Source organism: Trichosurus vulpecula, chromosome 2 (assembly GCF_011100635.1).
Source record: "Trichosurus vulpecula isolate mTriVul1 chromosome 2, mTriVul1.pri, whole genome shotgun sequence".
NCBI classification, from domain to species: Eukaryota; Metazoa; Chordata; class Mammalia; order Diprotodontia; family Phalangeridae; genus Trichosurus; species Trichosurus vulpecula.
The window spans coordinates 273,453,720-273,473,716 of NC_050574.1; the positions used below are offsets into that span (position 1 = coordinate 273,453,720).

Genomic DNA, 19,997 nt, shown 5'->3' on the forward strand with positions numbered 1-19,997 from the left:
GCCTCAGTTTCCTCATTTGTAAAATGAGGGTGTTGATCATGACTCCAGAAGACCAAGGATGAATCACGTTTCCCTCCTCTTGACAGAGGTGAAAGTCTAGAGGTGCAGAACAAGTATTATATTTTCAGATGTGGACAATGTGTTGAATTGTTTATTTGTTATGAGAGAGAGCTTTTATTTTAGGGGATTGAGAGACATTTATAAGGGAAGGGGAGCAATATTAATGTCCCCTCAAAAAGAGAGTCAATGAAACATCTAAAATACATAGAAGGGAACAGAAGGAAGTTCAGAAAAGAGACCCAGACAAGCAGGACAGTTTTAGAACTAATGTTAAATTCATTACATACTTTAAAAGATCTAAGCTGTATGTAACAGAGATTTGCGGTTTCAAATACAATCCTTTTTTTTCTGTTCTTCTTCATATATGGAAGTGAGCATATTTGTTGGCACTTGTTAAGCTCAAAATAATAAAAAAGAAAATAGTACTTTAAAAATAAAACATATTCTGTATTAATTTTGCTTATATAAAATCTTTTCAATTTCATGCCATTAAAATGGCCTATTTTATTTTTTTGTGATCACACCTATCCCTTGTTTAGTTAAGAATTTACTCCCTAGTTATAACTATAAAGGCTACCTTACTTGATTTTCTTCTGACTTTTTTTTAACAGTATAACCCTTAATATTCAAGTCAGGTTCATTTTGAATTTATTGTGGAAGATGGAGGCTGGAAAGCAGGGACTTGCATGAGCTCCCCACCACGTCCCTCCAAAAACCTATAAAAATGGCTCTGAACAAATTATAGAACTGCAGAACCCACAAAATAGCAGAGGGAAGCAGGGATCCAGCCCAGGACAGCCTGGATGGTCACTGGATGAGGTCTATCGCGCACAGAGTGGAAGGGAGCAGAGCTCAGCGTGGGAGGCAGCAGGACCAGCCAGACCAGGAGCCGGGCAGAACAGGCCCTAGCACCCTGAATCAGTGAGCTGTGGCAGTTACCAGACTTCTAAACCCACAAACACCAAAGACAACAGAGAAGGTTAGTGAGAAAAGCTGCGGGGGACAGAGTTTGTGGTTCGGCCACCGCCCCAGGAGCAGCAGGGGAGGTACAGCTACAGAACTACAGCTGCAGTTACTTCCAGCCCCAGGCCCACGTGGTGGGAGGAATTAAGTGGTGGATCAGAGCAGGAGTGAAGAGCCTGCTGAAGATTTGCATCAGGTCTGGGTTGGTGGTTCTTGAGGAAGGAGGAGTGCTGGGTTGGCAGAGCTGGCTATATAGAGATAGCTCTGAAATCAACGGCGCATCCCCTCAAGCTTGGACCAAAGTACTCTTTTTCTGTTGGAGCTCTCTTATTCGCAGCAGTGGTGGCGTGGGTGACTCTGGGCCAGCTCTTGTTCTGAGCTCCCGGGCTGAACCTAGATGTTGGTAACTATGAATCTGTATTGGGTCTGTCTGTTGATGTTTGCAATTTGTTTGTATTTTGTTCTGAAGTTCAGGGTGCTGGATTTTTCCCCTGAACTAAGTGAATGCTGTCTGTATGCTGGATTAAAGTAAACTTGTCAACCCCTTCACCTTGCTTTCCTTATTAAAGCAGATCAAAAGAACCTGTGCTGTTGGCAGCTTTCCAGGTGCGGGCTGTGGGTGGATCTTACACCCCAACAGAAGCTGCTAGCTGGACTGTTGAAACAAATACCCCAACGAAAAACTCAAGGGTCAAGTAAATTGGCTGGGAACATGGCCAGGCAGCGAAAACGCACCCAGATTCAGCCTCAGACTCTGGAATCTTTCTTTGGTGACAAAGAAGACCAAAACATACGGCCTGAAGAAGTCAACAAAGTCCAAGAGGCTACACCAAAAGCCTCCAAGAAAAACATGAACTGGTCTCAGGCCATGGAAGAGCTCAAAAAGGATTTGGAAAAGCAAGTTAGAGAAGTAGAGGAAAAACTGGGATGAGAAATGAGAATGGTGCAAGAAAACCGTGAAAAACAAGTCAATGACTTGCTAAAGGAGACCCAAAAAAATACTGAAAAAAATATTGAAGGAAACAACACCTTAAAAAATAGACTAGCTCAAATGGCAAAAGAGCTCCAAAAAGCCAATGAGGAGAAGAATGCCTTGAAAGGCAGAATTAGCCAAATGGAAAAGGAGGTCCAAAAGACCACTGAAGAAAATACTACCTTCAAAATTAGATTGGAGCAAGTGGAAGCTAGTGACTTTATGAGAAATCAAGATATTATAAAAAAGAACCAAAGGAATGAAAAAATGGAAGACAATGTCAAATATCTCATTGGAAAAACTACTGACCTAGAAAATAGATCCAGGAGAGATAATTTAAAAATTATTGGACTACCTGAAAGCCATGATCAAAAAAAGAGCCTAGATATCATCTTTCAAGAAATTATCAAGGAGAATTGCCCTGATATTCTAGAGCCAGAGGGCAAAATAGAAATTGAAAGAATCCACAGATCGCCTCCTCAAATAGATCCCAAAAAGAAAGCTCCTAGGAACATTGTTGCCAAATTCCAGAGCTCCCAGATCAAGGAGAAAATACTGCAAGCAGCCAGAAAGAAACAATTTGAATATTGTGGAAAAACAATCAGGATAATACAGGATCTGGCAGCTTCCACATTAAGGGACCGAAGGGCTTGGAATACAATATTCCAGAGGCCAATGGAGCTAGGATTAAAACCAAGAATCACCTACCCAGCAAAACTGAGTATCATGCTCCAAGGCAAAATATGGTCTTTCAATACAATAGAGGACTTTCAAGCTTTCTCAGTGAAAAGACCAGAGCTGAATAGAAAATTTGACTTTCAAACACAACAATCAAGAGAAGCATGAATAGGTAAACAAGAAAGGGAAATCATAAGGGACTTACTAAAGTTGAACTGTTTTGTTTACATTCCTACATAGAAAGATGATGTGTATGATTCATAAGACCTCAATATCATAGTAGCTGAAAGGAATATGCATATATATATATGTGTGTGTGTGTGTGTATGCATATATATATATATATATATGTGTGTGTATACATATATATATGTGTGTGTGTATACATATATATATGTGTGTGTGTGTGTCTATGTATACACACACACACACACACACACAAAGGGCACAGGGTGAGTTGAATATGAAGGGATGACATCTAAAAAAATAAAATCAATTTAAGGGATAAGAGAGGAATATATTGAGAGAGGGAGAAAGGGAGAGATAGAATGGGGTAAATTATCTCGCATAAAAGTGGCAAGAAAAAGTGCTTCTCTAGGAAGGAAAGAGGGGGCAGGTGAGGGGGAATGAGTAAATCTTGCTCTCATCAGATTTGACCTGAGGAGGGAATACCACACACACACTCAATTTGGTATCTTACCCCACAGGAAAGAAGGAGGAAGAAGATAAAAAAGGGGGGATGATAGAAGGGAGGGCAGATGGGGGGAGGAGGTAATCAAAAACAAACACTTTCCATAAGGGACAGGGTCAAGGGAGAAAATTCGATAAAGGGGAATAGGTTAGGAAGGAGCAAAACATAGTTAATCTTTCACAACATGAGTATTGTGGAAGGGTTTTACATAACGATACGCACGTGGCCTATGTTGAATTGTTTGCCTTCTTAGGGAGGTTGGGTGGGGAGGGAAGAGGGGAGAGAATTTGGAACTCAAAGTTTTAAAAACAGACGTTCAAAAACAACAACAAAAAAAGTTTTTTCATGCAACTAGGAAATAAGATACACAGGCAATGGGGCATAGAAATTTATCGTGCCCTACAAGAGAAGAAGGGAAAGGGGGATGCGAGGGGAGTGGGGTGACAGATGGGAGGGCTGACTGGGGAACAGGGCAACCAGAATATATGCCATCTTGGAGTGGGGGGAGGGTAGAAGTGGGGAAAAAATTTGTAATTCAAACTTTTGTGAAAATCAACGCTGAAAACTAAATATATTAAATACATTTTTTTTAAAAAAAGAATTTATTGTGGTATATAATGTAAACTACCGGTTTGAATCTAATTTCTGCCAGATTGCTTTCCTGTTTAAAAAGCAATGCTTATCAAATTGGAAGTTTTCTTGACTAGGTAATTTGTGTTTTGGAATTTTTTGAACACTGTATCATTGAGATCAATTGTTTCTGATTCTTTCTTGTTGATTGTTTCACTGAGCTACTTTTCTATTTTGATTATTACTGCTTTATAATATAATCTGAGGTCTCTAAGTACTATTCACTCTTTATTCTTACTTTTTATTGTTCCCCTTGATGTTTTAGCATTTTTGTTCCTCCGAATAAACTTTGTCATTTTTTGTTGAGCTCTGTAAAGTATCAACTTGGTAATTTAATCGGTATAACAGTAAATTTTAAATTAATTTCAGTAGCATGATCATTCTGAATATCCTTCTGGTTTCTTAAGTTGTTATTCAAAAAGTGTTTTATAATTGAAGGAAACTGTGTGGGGTAAAGTATAAAGAGCTCTTGAGTGGGATGACCTGGATCCAAATTTCACTTCTGATGTATATTACCTATATGACCATGGATAGGTCATTTAAGCTTCCTGGGCCTCAGTCTCCTCTTCCCCAAAATGAAGGTGGGAGAACAGATAGCCTTTGAGGTCCAGTCCATTTCTCAATATGTGCTTCTATGACTAGATGGCCTCTGACATCCCACCCTCAGCCTTCTTCTTTCACTACAGAAATATTCTCTTAATTCATCTTTCTTGATGCCTATGTGTTCCTTCCTCATTCTAGTCTTACTACATGCTTCCATTAATGGCAACAGTTGCTCAGGCTCAAAAATCACAGAATCATCTCCAACTCTTCCCTTTCCCTCATCTCACACCCCTCATCCAGTCAGCCACCAAGTCCTATGAGTCTATTTCCTCAGCATCTCTAAAATCTTTCCTCCCCAGGTACACAACCACCAATCACATTTACACCCCTTCTTGGAATATTGAGGGAAGCTTGGGAATGTAGGATCACAGAGGAAGAGAGTTAGAAAGGACTTCAAAGGTCATCGACTGCAAACCCCCTCCATTTTAGAGATGAAGAAAATGCAACCCAGCGAGGTTGACTGACTTCCTCAAAGTCACAGGTAGTAAGTATGAGCCCTGAGCTATGAACCCTCTGATTCCGGAGTCAGTGTTCTGTCTGCTGTACAGTCTCTCTCTCTCTTTGCTTTTAGCCTCTCCCTCTCTACAGGTGACTGACCAATACTACAATGCTTCCCACAGCACTGTTTTGATTAGTTTATTTCCTTGCTTAAAGGAATGACATCAACGACTCCCCATTGCCTTCTGAATAAACCCCAAGCTCCTGAGCCTGGTTTTGATGTCTCCCAGAGTGTGTCTCCAACCAGCTTTTCTAGCCTTATATCACATACTTGATGCTCTTGCCAAAACGGACTGTTCATTTCTGGAATGCAACAACCTTTGGCTATCTTTACTTTATTCATCTTGTATTCCAAGAACTCACTTTCTCCCCTTTTCTGGCTGAAATCCTAGTCATGGTGATTACGGGTAATCTCCATGACACTTTCCCTGATCTTCACTCCCAATAACCACCCCCCCCCCACCCAGTCACACCCATGACTACCTAGAGAACCCCCTCCTAGGAAGACCTACAGCAATTAAGTGTCTGTACAGTGTGAATATTTGAAACTTCTTAATATTTGATCTGTTTTGTACTATACACTATATAATTGTATGATATATTATACTATATTATATATACATTATGCTTTTGTACTATACGTTATATATTTGTATAATACGTTGACCTGTTTTATCTCCCTAACTACAATGTAAGTTTCTTGAGTTCAGAAACTTTGATTTGTTCAAAATCTTTGTAGGTCTGGACATTAACATTATGTCTTATAACAGAGGTTCTTAACTTGCAGTCCATGAACTCAAATTCAATGCATGTTTGTTGAATTTGATTAGACTCCTTCACCTCAGCCAGGCCTCATCCCTCCTAGGAGTTGTCTAGTTCCATAAAAGTTGAAATTATTGGCTAAAAGGAGATTTGGAAACCTTTCAGAAGAATCTTTTTTTAAAAAAATACAATTATCCATATTTTGAACAAATGAAAAGCATTTATTTAGTGCTTACTATTCTATTAGGAGGGAATGTGGAAAACTGGCTCTACATAGACCCATAGGTTCCCAAAGTGGGCAATACCACCCCCTGGGGGTGCTGGAGTAATCCAGGGAAGGGTGGTAGTACCCTCAGGTGCAATTGAGGGAGGCATTGAATAAAAATAAGGGGGGGGGGTGGTGGAAGCATAAGGAAAGAAGAGTAGAGGAGAAAATTTTGAAAAACCATTAGTACAGGTTTCGTCTATTGTGTAACAGAGCTGAGTTAAAGTCGTAGTGATTACATTATTTTCCAAATAAACACACAAAATACAGATTATGACTGTTCAGTGGTCAAGTCCAGCCAACAGGCCTTAACGAGCAAGTGTTGGCAGGCTAGTGTTGCGCATTGTCAGGAAATCCACATGCATCAGCAGGAATACATGCATGTAATGACTTATTTATAATACTATACTTACATGACCCAATATTGCATCATCAAAATTTCAATGCAGGGAAAAAACCCACAAATTTATAATAAATTATTAAATTTAAGATGCATCATTTAAAAAAAGTTTATATTTTTTTTGAAATAACATAAATTTTTAAAAAACCATTAAAGGGTTAAAGAAAGTAGATTTCTAGGGGGCTACTGAATAACTTTTTTAAAAGGGCCAAATAAGTTTGGGAACCTCTGTTAGCCCAACAGAAAGACCACTGGATTTAGAATAAAAAGTCCTCAAATCTGCTAATTCCTAGAACTCTGTGACTTTGGACAAGTCACCTCCATTTTATTACCTGTAAAATGAGAAGTTTGGATTAGGTGAACTAATCAGAGAACTAAAGGGAGGCATAATGGCATAATAGGTACAGTACTGGACATGGTATCTGGAAGACTTGGGTTCAAGTTCTGCCTCAGATTATTCTTTTAAGTCCTTGCTAAAATCCCACTTTCTATAGGAAAACTTTCCCAATCCCTCTTAATTCTAATCCCCTCTTTCTGTTGATTATTACTTATTTATTCTGTATATAACTTGTTGGTACAGAGCTATTTGTATGTTTTCTCCCCCATTGTATCTTGAGTCCTCAATGGCAGGGACTGTCTTTTGCCCTTCTTTGTAAGCCGAATCCTTGGCACAGTGTCTGGAACATAATAGGTACTTAATAAATGCTTATTGACTGACTAGCTGTGTGACCCTAGACAGGTCATTTATCCCCTCTAAATCTTAGTTTCCTCATCTGTAAAATGGAATAATAGCACCTACCTCACAGCATTGTTGTAAGGATCAAATGATATAATGTATGTAAGATGCCTTGCAAACCTCAAAGTGCTATATAAATGTTAACTAATAGTTAAAACTCTCTTTTACCCCAGAACTCTATTATCCTTAGATCCTGTCACTTAAAGATATAACACAATGCAATCACCTTTAAATTTCTCATATTCATGAATGGAAAGTGGTATTTAGAATAAAAGAGCAGAAACAGTCTACATATCTACTTAGAAAAGTCACATTGTACACATTCTATGCCAGGGGTGGGGAACCTGCAGCCTCGAGGCCACACTTGTGGCCCTCTAGGTCTTCAAGTGCAACCAGCTGATTCAGTCAAAGGGCAGTACTTGAGGATGTAGAGGGCCACAGATGTGGCCTCCAGGCCAAAGGACTCCCCCACCACCACCCTGTTCTATGCAAATAAAGGTGCTTACAAACGTTTGTGATGAGAAACCTATAACCACAGAACTCACAGGATACAGTACTCACAGGATAGCTGGAGGGAGCTTCCCTTTTTTATGAAGGACCATCAACCAGGGAGCTTTTCTCTTTGGTATGTTGGGAGCCTATTTCAACCATGGTCTCAGAATTCTAGAATTCTAGCCTTTGAAGGACGTTCAGAGAGTCTAATCCATCCCTAAGCTGAGGTTTCCTGGATGAGTTCCCTCCACAAGTAATTGGTCATCCAGCCTCCAGGTGAAGACTTCTAGCGATGGGGAAATCACTAGGTCCTGAGGCAAGGTTTTTGGACCACTGCTCTTGAATAGCTCTGTTTAAAAGTTTTCATTATGTCAAGGCAAATCTGCCCCTCTAAAACCTCCACCCATTGCTGCCAATTTTGCCCTCTGGGGCAAAGCAAACAAGTACCAAGTCTAATGTTTGTTTTTTTTTTTCACACACAGCCCTTCAAATACTTAGGCCTCCAACATGTATACTCCAAGTTTTCTCTTCTCCAAGCTAAACATCTCCAGTTTTCTTCACCCGATTCTTACATGGCATCCTACCTTATTAGGAATATGTGAAATGAAATGTGAGATTTCCACCAGACACACAATGCAAACAGCAACTACCTTCAACCATTTTCTGTCAGGAGGTCTTCCATCTTCTTACCACTGATCAAACTTCAGGGCTCTTTACTTACATGTTGCTTCTTCACTGTCTCACCACCTTTTGTTTGAAATTTATCTTAACATCAAGGGTAAGATCTTTAGAACTAAATAGGAGCAGCTTTGTTTTCCTAATGACACAAGAAACTGAGAAAGAAAACTGTTTTCTGAGGTAGAGGACAGAAACTATGCTTCTCACGGAACCATGAAGAAAATAATCTGAGAAAAGGAATACTCCCTCCAGCTATTCCAGCACCTCATATTTTCAACCTCAATCTACAGTCCTTTATTATTAATCAGCTTTCCCTTTCTTCCTCCTTCTTCCTTTATTTATCTCTTTCTCTCAGGGATATCTGGGTTCAATCTGTCTTTTGCCATTCGTACTCTATCCTGTGAGTTCTGTGGTTATAGGTTTCTCATCACAATCTCCAAAAACTTTCTCTTAAAATGGATGCGGGTAGTCTCTGTAACTAGTCTGTAACTTGGCTATTTGTACATCACACGTACCCCCAAGAAGCTTCACAGTATAATAAAGTACTTTGTGTATTCTGTCTGGTTGAAGTGTAATGTGACTGGGAATTGAATACTGGGCAAGGATATAGAAGAAATAAAGGCCAAGGGCTTCAGTCTCTGTGATAGGATTATAGCCTAGGAAAGAGGCCTCATAGCCTAATGATGGCAGAGGATAGGGACAACGATAATACTGTGTAGTCCTTGTCATATCCTTTTATTTCACTACATCATATAAGAAACACCCCACTATTACTGTTATTAGCAGGAAATAAAAGTAATGGCCTTAATTTAGTCATGTTCTGCTGCTACCTCTCTTCCTACTCCACTTATCCTTCTCTATCTGCCCCTTTCAATGTGCCTTTTGCAACGTCTATTCCATGGTTAACTTCTACTCCATGGTTAACAAATTCTTCTTCATCTTTGATTTAAGTCTTCCTTTTATTCTTCCTCAAATTAAATGAAATCTGGCTTTCCGAAGCATTGCACATCTCCAGCTGCTCTCTCCAATCATCCTTGGATGTTCCTTTTCCTATTCTAGCCCCATCCTTACTCCACACCTAACCCCACCCTTGCCCAGATTGCTATAGTTAAAAATGGAAATAATGCTAAATAGCATTCCATTTCTTCCATTCTCTCATTCCTCTGAAACTTGATTCTGATTATCAACATGATTTTCTGTTCTGTTACCCTTCCCTATTTCATTAGACCAAAGAAGAAATTATTGTTACTGTTCTAGCCTCATTTCTCTTCTTATCCACTCCTGATCTGATAATGGATTTTTTAAATGACATATTCTCCATCTTTTAACCTCTTGCTCCCTTGACTTTGCAGTGTTCCTACCCTACTAACTGCCAACCACGGATAACTCTAATCATCTCCTTTTTCACTCATACTTTTGACGTATACTACAAATTTATGATAACTCCAATGGGCCTTCACTGTTGTATGGGTAATTTTTTACTAATTTTTAATGGCTGTCACATTTCCCAGGGAGTGGATATAAATTATCCTTATCCTCAAGCCCCCTAGAAAATTCTCTCCTTACTTGCAAGAGCTGGCCTTACATTTACTTTTACTGAGAAGGTTTTGGTCATCTTCCAAAACTCCTCCTTCCATTTTTCCTAACCTAGCCTGTTCTTCTTATCCCACCCTCTCCTTCTCTTTGGTCTCTCTATATAGTCTAGCTAAACCAAACTATTCGCTATTCCACACTTTCTTTCTAGACTCTAATTTCCATGTTCTTTTTATTGTACTGCTTCCCATTCCTGAAATGGACTACCAAAATTACCAAAAGTAGGCAAGGAGAGACCCAGAAACTTAATATACACATTCAATTAAAGAATTCAATTTAACAGGTACTGGCTATGTGTATGGACCTATGCTAGATGCCGGTGATACAAAAACAGTCCTTTGCCCTCAAGAAGCTTACATTTTATTGGGGGTCGGGGGTGGGGAAAGAGCAGGAATACAATATGTACACAGATAAGTAACCATAAAGTACAAAGAATTTTTATAAAGTAACTTCAAGCAGGACTCCAGTTGCTACTTGGGTGGATCAAGAAAGACCTCACATAGTAAACAGCACTTTTAAAGAAGGCTTACTAAGAGGTAAAGCTGAGTAGGTGAGCATTCCATACAGGGAGGAACAACTCTACAAAAGCACAGAACCAGGAGACGGAATATTTAGCAGGCCAGTGTGACTGGAACAGAGATCCTGTGAAGGGAATAATAGGAAAAACACTGGAAGGTGGGAATGAGATTTTTTGAGGGCTTTAAATGATTGAGAATTCTATATTCTACCCTAGAAGTAAAAAAGCAGCCGCTGAATTCCACCTTTAACATATTATATCTGAAGTATCTACAGGATACCCAAGAGAAGAGATTCAGCCTCCATTTAATGCTGGAGTTCAGAGAAGTTAGGGTTGGATGGCAATTTGGGCATCATTGACATAAATATGATAATCAAACCTGCTGGAACTGAGATCACAAATGGCAGAAGTAAGTCAAGGGAGAAGAGGACCTAGTCCATGGGACATGAAAGATACTCTAGTAAAAGGAGATTGAGAAGGAAGAGTCAGAAGTAGGAGAGACAAGAAAGTGAAGTGTCACAAAAGCCCAAGGAGGTGTGAGTATCTAGGAGGAAAGGGTAGCATCAAATACCGCGTGAAGAATCAAATAGAATGAGAACTGAGAATAGGTCACCAGATTTAATAGCTATAAGATTACTGGCAACTTTGGAGAGAACAAATTGGAGCAAAGGAAGAGCAAAGAAGAGATGATGAAAAGGAATTTTAAGATGCCATTTAGGAAGAAAGAGAGATCTGGTGACTGTCCATTTTCTTAGTAATGCAGAAGGTGAAGTCTTTTGTTAAATGGAATGGAGAGGAGGTAGTATAGGGGATTTGGGAGAAGTAAGAAGGTTTAAAATAGATATTATTGAGAGTATGATGGAAAATCAAACAGGAAAAATTAAAAAGACTTCCATGAAGCAATGGAAGCTCCATGGAAATTAAATAATATCAATTTATAGTGTACCCAGAAGGCACAGTTATAAGACTTTCTCTAATAGCATTCAGCAGCATATAAGGAGGAACAAAGAAGGCAGATTATGAGGCGATTCCAGGTTAGGTTTGGGCAAGGTATAAATGGTGATAGGACAAAGACAAGGAATTCAAGTGTGGAGGATAGCATTTGATTGCACTGGTCAAGCATGAATTCAGTACCATGAATAAAAGAAACAGGCTAAACACCGAGGTGTATGGTAGAGTCCTTTGTAGTCAGCCCTCTGCTTCTATAATAATAATAATAATAATAATAGTAATAATAGTAATACCACACCTTATGTATAGATAGTTCATCCCCCTTAATAAATCCTGAACAATATATTATACCAACAGAGTTAAGGAGACAAGAACTCTTTCGTGTTTTTAGAAATGATAAAATAAAGGCTACTCTAATACAGCCAAATCGCACCCACAATTCCTTCAAACCTTCGTGGAAACAAGATTTCAGAAACATCCCACTAGCTCCATCTGGTGGGAACATATAAACATGCATTCAAGACTTTTTTTTTCCATTAAGGAAAAACCAACAGGGAATTCAAAAAAAATGTTAAGGATTCTTAATAGTCAGGGAAGTAGGGAGAAGTTAAGCTTTAGTCTTTCTGACTATTGTCCCTTATGCCTAAATCCATCTAAGGCAGATTCTTGCCAGATTATTGCATTTGCCATAGGCTAAATGCCCTAGAAACGGAAATAGAAAAACTCGAAAGATTGGGCAAAGGAAGATTTTTGCTAGAGGTTTTTCTCCCTCAGTGGATTTTTTCCCCAATCAAAAGAAAACCCATTGCCTTCCTACCTCTCAAAAAAGTGTTTCTGTTCCATTCCTTAGTTCTTTGTTTTTTATATACTAGATATGCTAAATTTATGAGCAAACCATTGTTATATTTTTATGTTCCTAACCTAACAAAATAACTTTTGGTCTATAAAGAGTATGAAAAAAATATGCATTTTTTTTTCAAATGTCCTATGGTTCTCCGATGTTCCCCCAACAAATGTTTTGTCTGTGCCTTCAAAGTTTTCCTGAGGAATAATATTACTTGCCAGATAAATATTATATCAACAATCAGCAAGCTTTTTAGTTCTTACTGCCCAGTCTAAGGCCACGTAGTGTCTATAATGCCGACAAAGCTAAGTAAAAGAGAGAAAACAGGGAAAGGAAGGGGGAAAGGATAAGGGAGAAAAGAAAGAGGAAAGGGAGAGGAGGAAAAAGAGAGAAACCAGAATCGCACTTTGTGAGAACATTTCCAAGTAATTTCTACTGGTGCTAAACAATATGAGTGCCAGCTACTCTGATGTTAAGTGGTAATTGAGATTGAAGACTAATGAATACAGATGTGCCATAGTCTCAATAATACCCAGGTTAAGGACTTGAGTAGAGAAGAGAAATAAAGGGAGAAACGACAAATTGGGAAGTGGATTGAGATTCTAATAGTTTCTTAACTTCTAGGAGAGGATGTTCTCTATGAGATCCCTTAAAGCAAAAGCTTGGTTTCATCCGCTATGTTTGTAAGGATCCTCTTTTCACCCCATGTCTTTGCAACACACTTCTATTCCTCTTGAATACTGCTTCTTCCATCCTAAAGAGTAATAGATGATGATATCAAAATCCCTTCCCTGTACAGAAACATAGAGTAAGATGCCAGGCAGACAGAAGTCAGGTATTGAACCTGCCTTTTAGGAGGCCATTACCTAAACTAATTAACACTAATGTGGATAGACTAAAAGATATACAACAATTGAACTAATACTTAAAGCAAGAGAATATTTAGAATATTTGTATTCTCTGCAGGGTCTTTTGAGGTTGTGAGTGAAATGAGATATTATGGGAGTTACATGTTTAATCGATGGAAATTAAGAAGAGCTATCTTTTGAGGTAGGAAGGGAAAAGGGAATTTAAAAAAAAAACCTATTCATTAAAACACTACCAGTTAAGAAGTCACAGTGGCCTGGATGGGAATCTTCCTTTGGAAGGTATTGAGATGCTTGTGACCTCTAGATCTCTAGGATATATAAAGGACATAGTTGGTAGGCATTTTTAAGACAAGCAATCATAAAATTTCATAAACAAATCACCTATAGGAAACCTGATTCTAAAAGAGAATCAGACAATCAATTGCTTGACAGGATTGGTAAAATAAATTTAAACCCACTGAGCACCAAATTTTCACTTACATAAATAGCTATTGGCCAATGAATCAACAAGCCTATGTTGAGCATGACATACCTGATAACTTTCTGGGTTGCCACTAAAGAGATTATGATCTTAAAAGCAATGTAACATTCAAGTGCTAATCCAAAATAGAGGTCTAAATCCAAACTAGTCTACAGCCAAAGTCATTTCTCACCCCAGCTACTAGAGAAGAGTAGCAGCTAATGGGGGGAAGGCTGTCCACAAGAGCTTTCCTTCCCATTTTGACCATTCCATATGCCCTAATTCATGGCACAAGTCAGTTTCTCTGAACAATGTTTAGATGCACACCTTCTAGAAGTGACCAAAGGTTTAGCAACATTCCTTCACATATTAGCAATTTCACCCAATTCCATTTGATATGCCCTCTACACTCATATATATTCTTACCTCTGCCTTTATGCAAAAAGGGCAAGATAGGAAACAATTTTCCCAAAGGCAGTACAGTACCATTTTTGTCTTGATTATCTTTTCTTCTCACCTTGAAAGTCTGCTTTCTTTGCGAGTATTTCTCAGTAAGAACATACAAACACCAAGAATTGTAATTTTCCAGTTCATGTTTACACAAAGTGAGGACTCATCCATTGAAAACTCAGAACTTTTCTAGATACTAGTGTTGCTAGATCCCTGAGTTTTCTCACCTTCTCTTTCCTGTTGGTAACATCTTTCCATAATTTTCATTACAACAGGAAAGACTTTTATTCTCCTTAAGAGCATTGGAAAAAAAATTTTAATGTAAGGATGATAATTAAGGCATGAGGTTTTCAAGCTTAAGAAGTATACACACCACAACCTTGAAGGAAAAAAGTGACTTGTCTATATATAATGTACAATCATTTAATTTAAACAGTGACTTTTAATAACAATTACAAAAATACTCCCCTGTTCTATTGTTCAGCTTTTTATCTCACTCTCAGATCTTGTGTATATCAGGCAGCCACCCAAGTCCCTCATCAAAGGCATTGAAGAACATGAAATATTCTTTTGCTGAGAATCCTGAAGCCAAGTGAATATCCGATAAATAATTCACCATGCCCTTTCCACCCATTTCTACAGGCTGTTTAAGTCCCAGCCTGATAATTCCCAGAATTCAGAAGATTCACAGGATTTAGAAGTAGATGAGAGTAGGCCTAGGAATTCTAACAGCTTGGAGTCTTCAAGATCTGCCTAAAGCAGATGTGATCTCCAGAGAAAAGTTTGAGGAATGATGTGGCCCTGTCTATTAGAGATCCAGACCCTTGAAAAGTGGATTAGACCAAGATATTTGACCCAGAGCTTGTCAGTGAATGTGTCCAGATTAGCTTCCATAGCAGTAACCATCACTCCTAGCAGACACTTACTTCTTGTTTATTTCTGGTAGTAGGCAGATGACCCGCCTCCTCCTCCTCCCCCTCGGATGGCATGTACAGCTGTTGGAGAGGATGCAGGGTAATGGCCTGGACGGATTGGCTTGGCTATATCAAAAAACAAAAAGAAAAAGAAAAGGAAAAGGAAAAAAAACAAGCTCAAAATATGTTAAACAACAAGCCCAAGCTGCCTTTTCTGATGAAAGTTAAAATGAAAACATGGCATCCAATGACAATCCCAATGCCTAGCAACCACTAGTGTCCTTTTTTCTAGATAGCAAATCTAGCTTTTCCTGGTCTGCCAAATGTTTATGGGCATGGGACACTTCATATATCGTGTGAAGCAGATCTTATAGAATCTAAAAGCTAAAAGGGACCTTAGAAATGAAGTGACTTGTTTCTTTTAAGAGTTGTGCAAGGCAGAATGATATATCAAAGGAAAAAACTAAGGATTTTCCATTAAAATGTAAGATATGACTTTAAAATTGTATATTAAAAAAGTAAAAGAAAAGTAACGGTGTCAATTTATAACATGAGTTTATAAAGGAATATCTAGTTATACAAGCTTTCTGTATCAGCTGTTTTCCTTAATGTTTTCCTCTGTAAAAAGTAACAGTTCAATCTGGAGCAAGGTAGTTGGGGGGAGGGGGAATTTCTTCATGTAAAGGCAAAAGACATCGATGTTTTACAAGAAAGGAATATCACCTGGAATCAATATACCCAGAATATCACATTACATTGTGGCTATACAAAATTTTTCTTTAAGGAAAAAAAAAGTATACACACACACATACATTAGAGGGACTATAGAAAGGCAGTCCCACTACTGTATGGTTGGTAGTGTTGTGAATTAACCGTTCTGGAAAGCAATTTGTAATTATGCTTAGAAAGTGACTAAAATATTCATACCTTTTAACCCAAAGATTCCACTGTTAGGCATATAGTACAAGGAGGCCAAAGATAGGCCCTATATACACTAAATATTTGTAGCAGCATGTTTTTGGTAGCAAAAAAAAACTGAAAACAAAGTATAAACTAAACAAATTGTGGTACATAAATGATGTTACTGTGCCTTAGGAAACACTATAAAGAATACAGAGAAATGTGGGAAGATTTCTATGAACTGATACAGAATGGAGAAAGAACCAGGAAAACAGTATACGCAATGATTATAACAATGTAAATGGAAGGAATAAATAACAAATATAAGGGAGGGAATTGGTTTCTGAAAACCCCTTTCCTCCAGCCCCAAAAGTAAGTAAAGTGCAGATAATAAAGTGTTAAACTAACTGTAAAAATGTGCCTGTGGCATGTATCACTTTACGAAGTGTAAAAGTTTAATTGAATTAAAAGAGGGCACTTCCATTGGCTAAAGGTTAGCCATGGCTCCTTAAAAGGTTGCGCTTACTAGCTCTTCAGCCAGACCAGATCAGGATTAGCTTCATTAAGCATGATCTCCTACACCAGAGGGCAGCTGCAAAGAGTAAGTGGATTTTTCCTCCCCCCTCTGCCCCCATCAGCCATTGTTTTTCATACCAGAGCTAAAGACCCAGTAGGAGACAATGCATCCATCATTTGGTTACTGGGGAGGGAAAAGAGACACACCCTCTCCAGTCAGATACTGATCCAAAGAGTTAGCATTTAGGAGAAGAATCAGTTTAAAGGACCATGACCATTGGAAGCAGAGAAGAGAGCTGACCATGGTTTCAAGGAAGAGCTACTTCTGGCAATCAATTATCAAGCTATAAAGAACAGAACCTGGGAACTCAGATAAGCAATCCACCCAGCAAAGATGCTGCATCTACAGGGGAGCTGTATGATAACTCCAAAGGGAGAGAAAGGTGATCAAGGTCCTATCATTCTGGAGGCATGAGTTGTCCTGGCCACATGTTACCCATAGGTGCTGTAGTACCACTGTACTCTAAATTTGTATCCACTCTTCTCCCAGAAAATGTGTGTATTTGAGGAAGAGTGAGCCCACATTTATGGGGGGAATGTTTTGTAGTGACCATTCTTATTGGGCAACTCTAGTAAATACCTTCCACTTGAGTTAATTGTGTCCACTGGCTGATTAGTAAAGGTAAGCTCAGTGGTGGAAGGCTTGTGTGTAGGAATACATACGCACAGGATATCCTTACAGTCTGAAGAAGCAGTTGCCATCTGGGAACCCAACCCCCTATTGTGAGTACAAGTTGGGGGAGTAGCCCAGATGGAGTGCCCCCCGCCCCCCCCCCCACACACACACGCTCCACAAAACCAAACAATCTGAATTTGCTTTAAATGAAAACCGAGCTTGGTCCCAGAGATAAGATGAGGAAATGCACCTCCCTCCTTTCATTATATGGGCTATGGATATTGAATATATATTGTCAGACTCAGTTGATATGTTGGTTAATATTGTTGAACTGCGTTCTCTCTCTTCTCCTTTTAAAGAATTCTTTGCTATAAGAGGATGGCTCTCTGAGTAAAGGAGGAGAAAGGGATATATTTGGAAATAAAGGTAATGTAACAAAAAAAGGCAACAAACTTTTAAAAGAATGAAAAAAAAAGAAAAAAGAGAGAACCTTGACATTTAAGGAACATCACCCTGTTCCTCTCACCATCAGTCCCCCAAGCTCCTGGAACATAGGCTTCAAGCTGTGTGTCAACCCCTGATCTAGGGGCCCAGCACTTCTGCATGGGGTAGTTATATGACTATGTTGGTTAGAATGGTTATTCCAATATCACTAACTGGAGACTGGAAAAGGAAGTATGTTAGTATCTGTAGCTAAATAACCACCCCCAGAGCAGACAATCTCTGATCTAGCAGAGGCTTCGGAGAACTCTATATAGAACTTCACATTCGTGAGCAAAACCAGATATATGAAAGATGCAAAGTAACAGGTTCAAGGGGGTGATTATCTACTTTTCAGAAGGATTCTTCTATGATTCCCTCTAGGTCTCCTTTAAGTAGTAGGTTCCTCCCCATTGTATTTAAAGAATGAATCCATTGACACACAGCCTTTTAGGAACATCTCTATTAAGGTACAATGACAAGATACCAAGCCCTTGCATGAAGAAGATAAGATGAAGCATCAGGACTGTTTGCTTTTCTGCGGTGAGTTCATCTTTTGCTAAATGCAAAGGTAGAATTCATAGAATTTGGACCTTCGTGAATACATACCAATCTGAGCAGAATGGGCCCTTCTTGCCATGTTCTTGGCTCTCACGGCCTCTTTGATGCGATCTACCTCCTGTTGGTACCGCTTGCGGTCACGCATGGCATTCTCCTTGGCTTCCTTCAGTGCGCTCTCCAGCGCCTTGACTCGCTCCGCCGTAGCACGAAGTCTTTTCTCCAACTTAGGAAGCTCACAACGAAGATCTGCATTATCACGAACCAGCTAGGATGGAGAAAGGTGACAAGGGAAGAGGCTGTGAGTTACCGAAGAGGCAGCAAAGCTCACAGAAATATTTCATCCAGTGGAGAGAAGGGATAAGACTTTAAAATTAGGGCCATTAGAAACAAGACAGCAGCTGACTAGCCACCTGTTTAGTCTTCTTTGAAAATCCAAATCACCATAAACTCTGTTAAATGACTCCAAGAGAATAAAAATCACAAGATGTGTGACCCTGATTTGCTAAACACAGATGGCTGGCTGAAGGCTCTAGGGGACCAAATACCATTTCTAGCAATATTAAATGCTTTTACCTCAGGCTGTGTTTAGGACTTTTGTATATTTCTGTCCAACTCTGACATTTTTCTTTTTTTAAGTCCAATGTTATTCTGGTACTTATTTAACTGTGAATTCTCTTTTCTTTCTTGACATTTGAAGAATTTTTCTTTGTCTAATTTTATAAATTATAAGTCATTTTTAAATTATGTGTCAGTTAAGTGTTGGTAGTCAGAATTTCTCTTTGCTTGTGTCCTGAGTATTCTCTTTACATATAGAGTGGAGAGAGTACCTGATCTTATATGCCCAGGAAAATTTTCTTTAATTATTGGATCCTCAAATACAATGTCTAACTTTTTTTCTTTTTAGATGTCTTTGGAGGCCCCAATGAATCTAATGTTAATATTTCTTGCTTTGTCTTCCAAATCTGTTATGCCACATAGGTAGATAGATATAGGTATAAATATCTATAGACATCTATATCATATGAAGTTGAGCAAAAGTAATAGGTTAAAAATTTCAGTTCTGTTACTGGCTAGGTTTGCTCTTCAATTTTATTTATTTTGAATCTATTACTTTTGCTCAACTTCATATTTACGTTATGAATGTATTATATCTGTAACGGAATTTTTAAATATTTGAACCCAATTTTAGTTTCCTCAATTTTTCCTTTAGCTTTTTCTTGTTTTAAACTGTTTTATATGCTTCTTTAATTCCTTAAATAAATTCACACAAATATTTATTTCTAAAGAAGTAACAACACTGAAAAACATAGTGATAACCAGTACTGTTTTTAACTATGAATGTGAATTATATCAACCTAAATTAATAGCTTAAGTTTATAATAATTTTACATTTTACACGAAGATTTCTTCCGAAAATTCTGAAATAAGAAATGTATAGTTGTGCTATTTTTGTACAGAATATGTGCATATAACACATATCAAATACAAATGATTTTCAAATCATGAAAATTTCATCATGTAAACATAAAAGTGCCCTGTAATCTTTTATTGCCATTTGAGTAAACAGTTAAAATTTAGAAATCTAATACTACTTTTTTCAGAAATTTCCCTCTTTGTCCTTTTTTATGTTTTGTGTATTTATTTAAACACTTAAAGTAACTATCAGTTTAACTTAATCGTACAGTTTTCCCAGAATTTCCATGTGTGTGTTAGTGCAAATATTGGAGGTAATTATCAAAATGAAACTGCAACCTAAAGAAATTGAAAAGGAAAAACAGCATTGTACCTTTCCACATTGTAAGGTTTGTCTACCTGAAATCCTCAAAAATATCTAGCT

The 19,997-nt window shown here is 38.3% G+C and overlaps 1 protein-coding gene across 1 annotated transcript in view; it reads right to left on the reverse strand.

The window, feature by feature from the left end:
- Window positions 1-19,997, reverse strand: part of KIF5C (kinesin family member 5C) — a 215,154-nt gene that overhangs the window by 6,908 nt on the left and 188,249 nt on the right. Inside the window, exons 24-25 of the mRNA XM_036745222.1 lie at window positions 18,209-18,425; window positions 15,040-15,153 (exon numbers count right to left, since the gene is read on the reverse strand). Coding sequence (XP_036601117.1) covers window positions 15,047-15,153; window positions 18,209-18,425 — 324 coding nt within the window. The 3' untranslated portion in view covers window positions 15,040-15,046. The remainder of the gene's footprint in view (window positions 1-15,039; window positions 15,154-18,208; window positions 18,426-19,997) is intronic.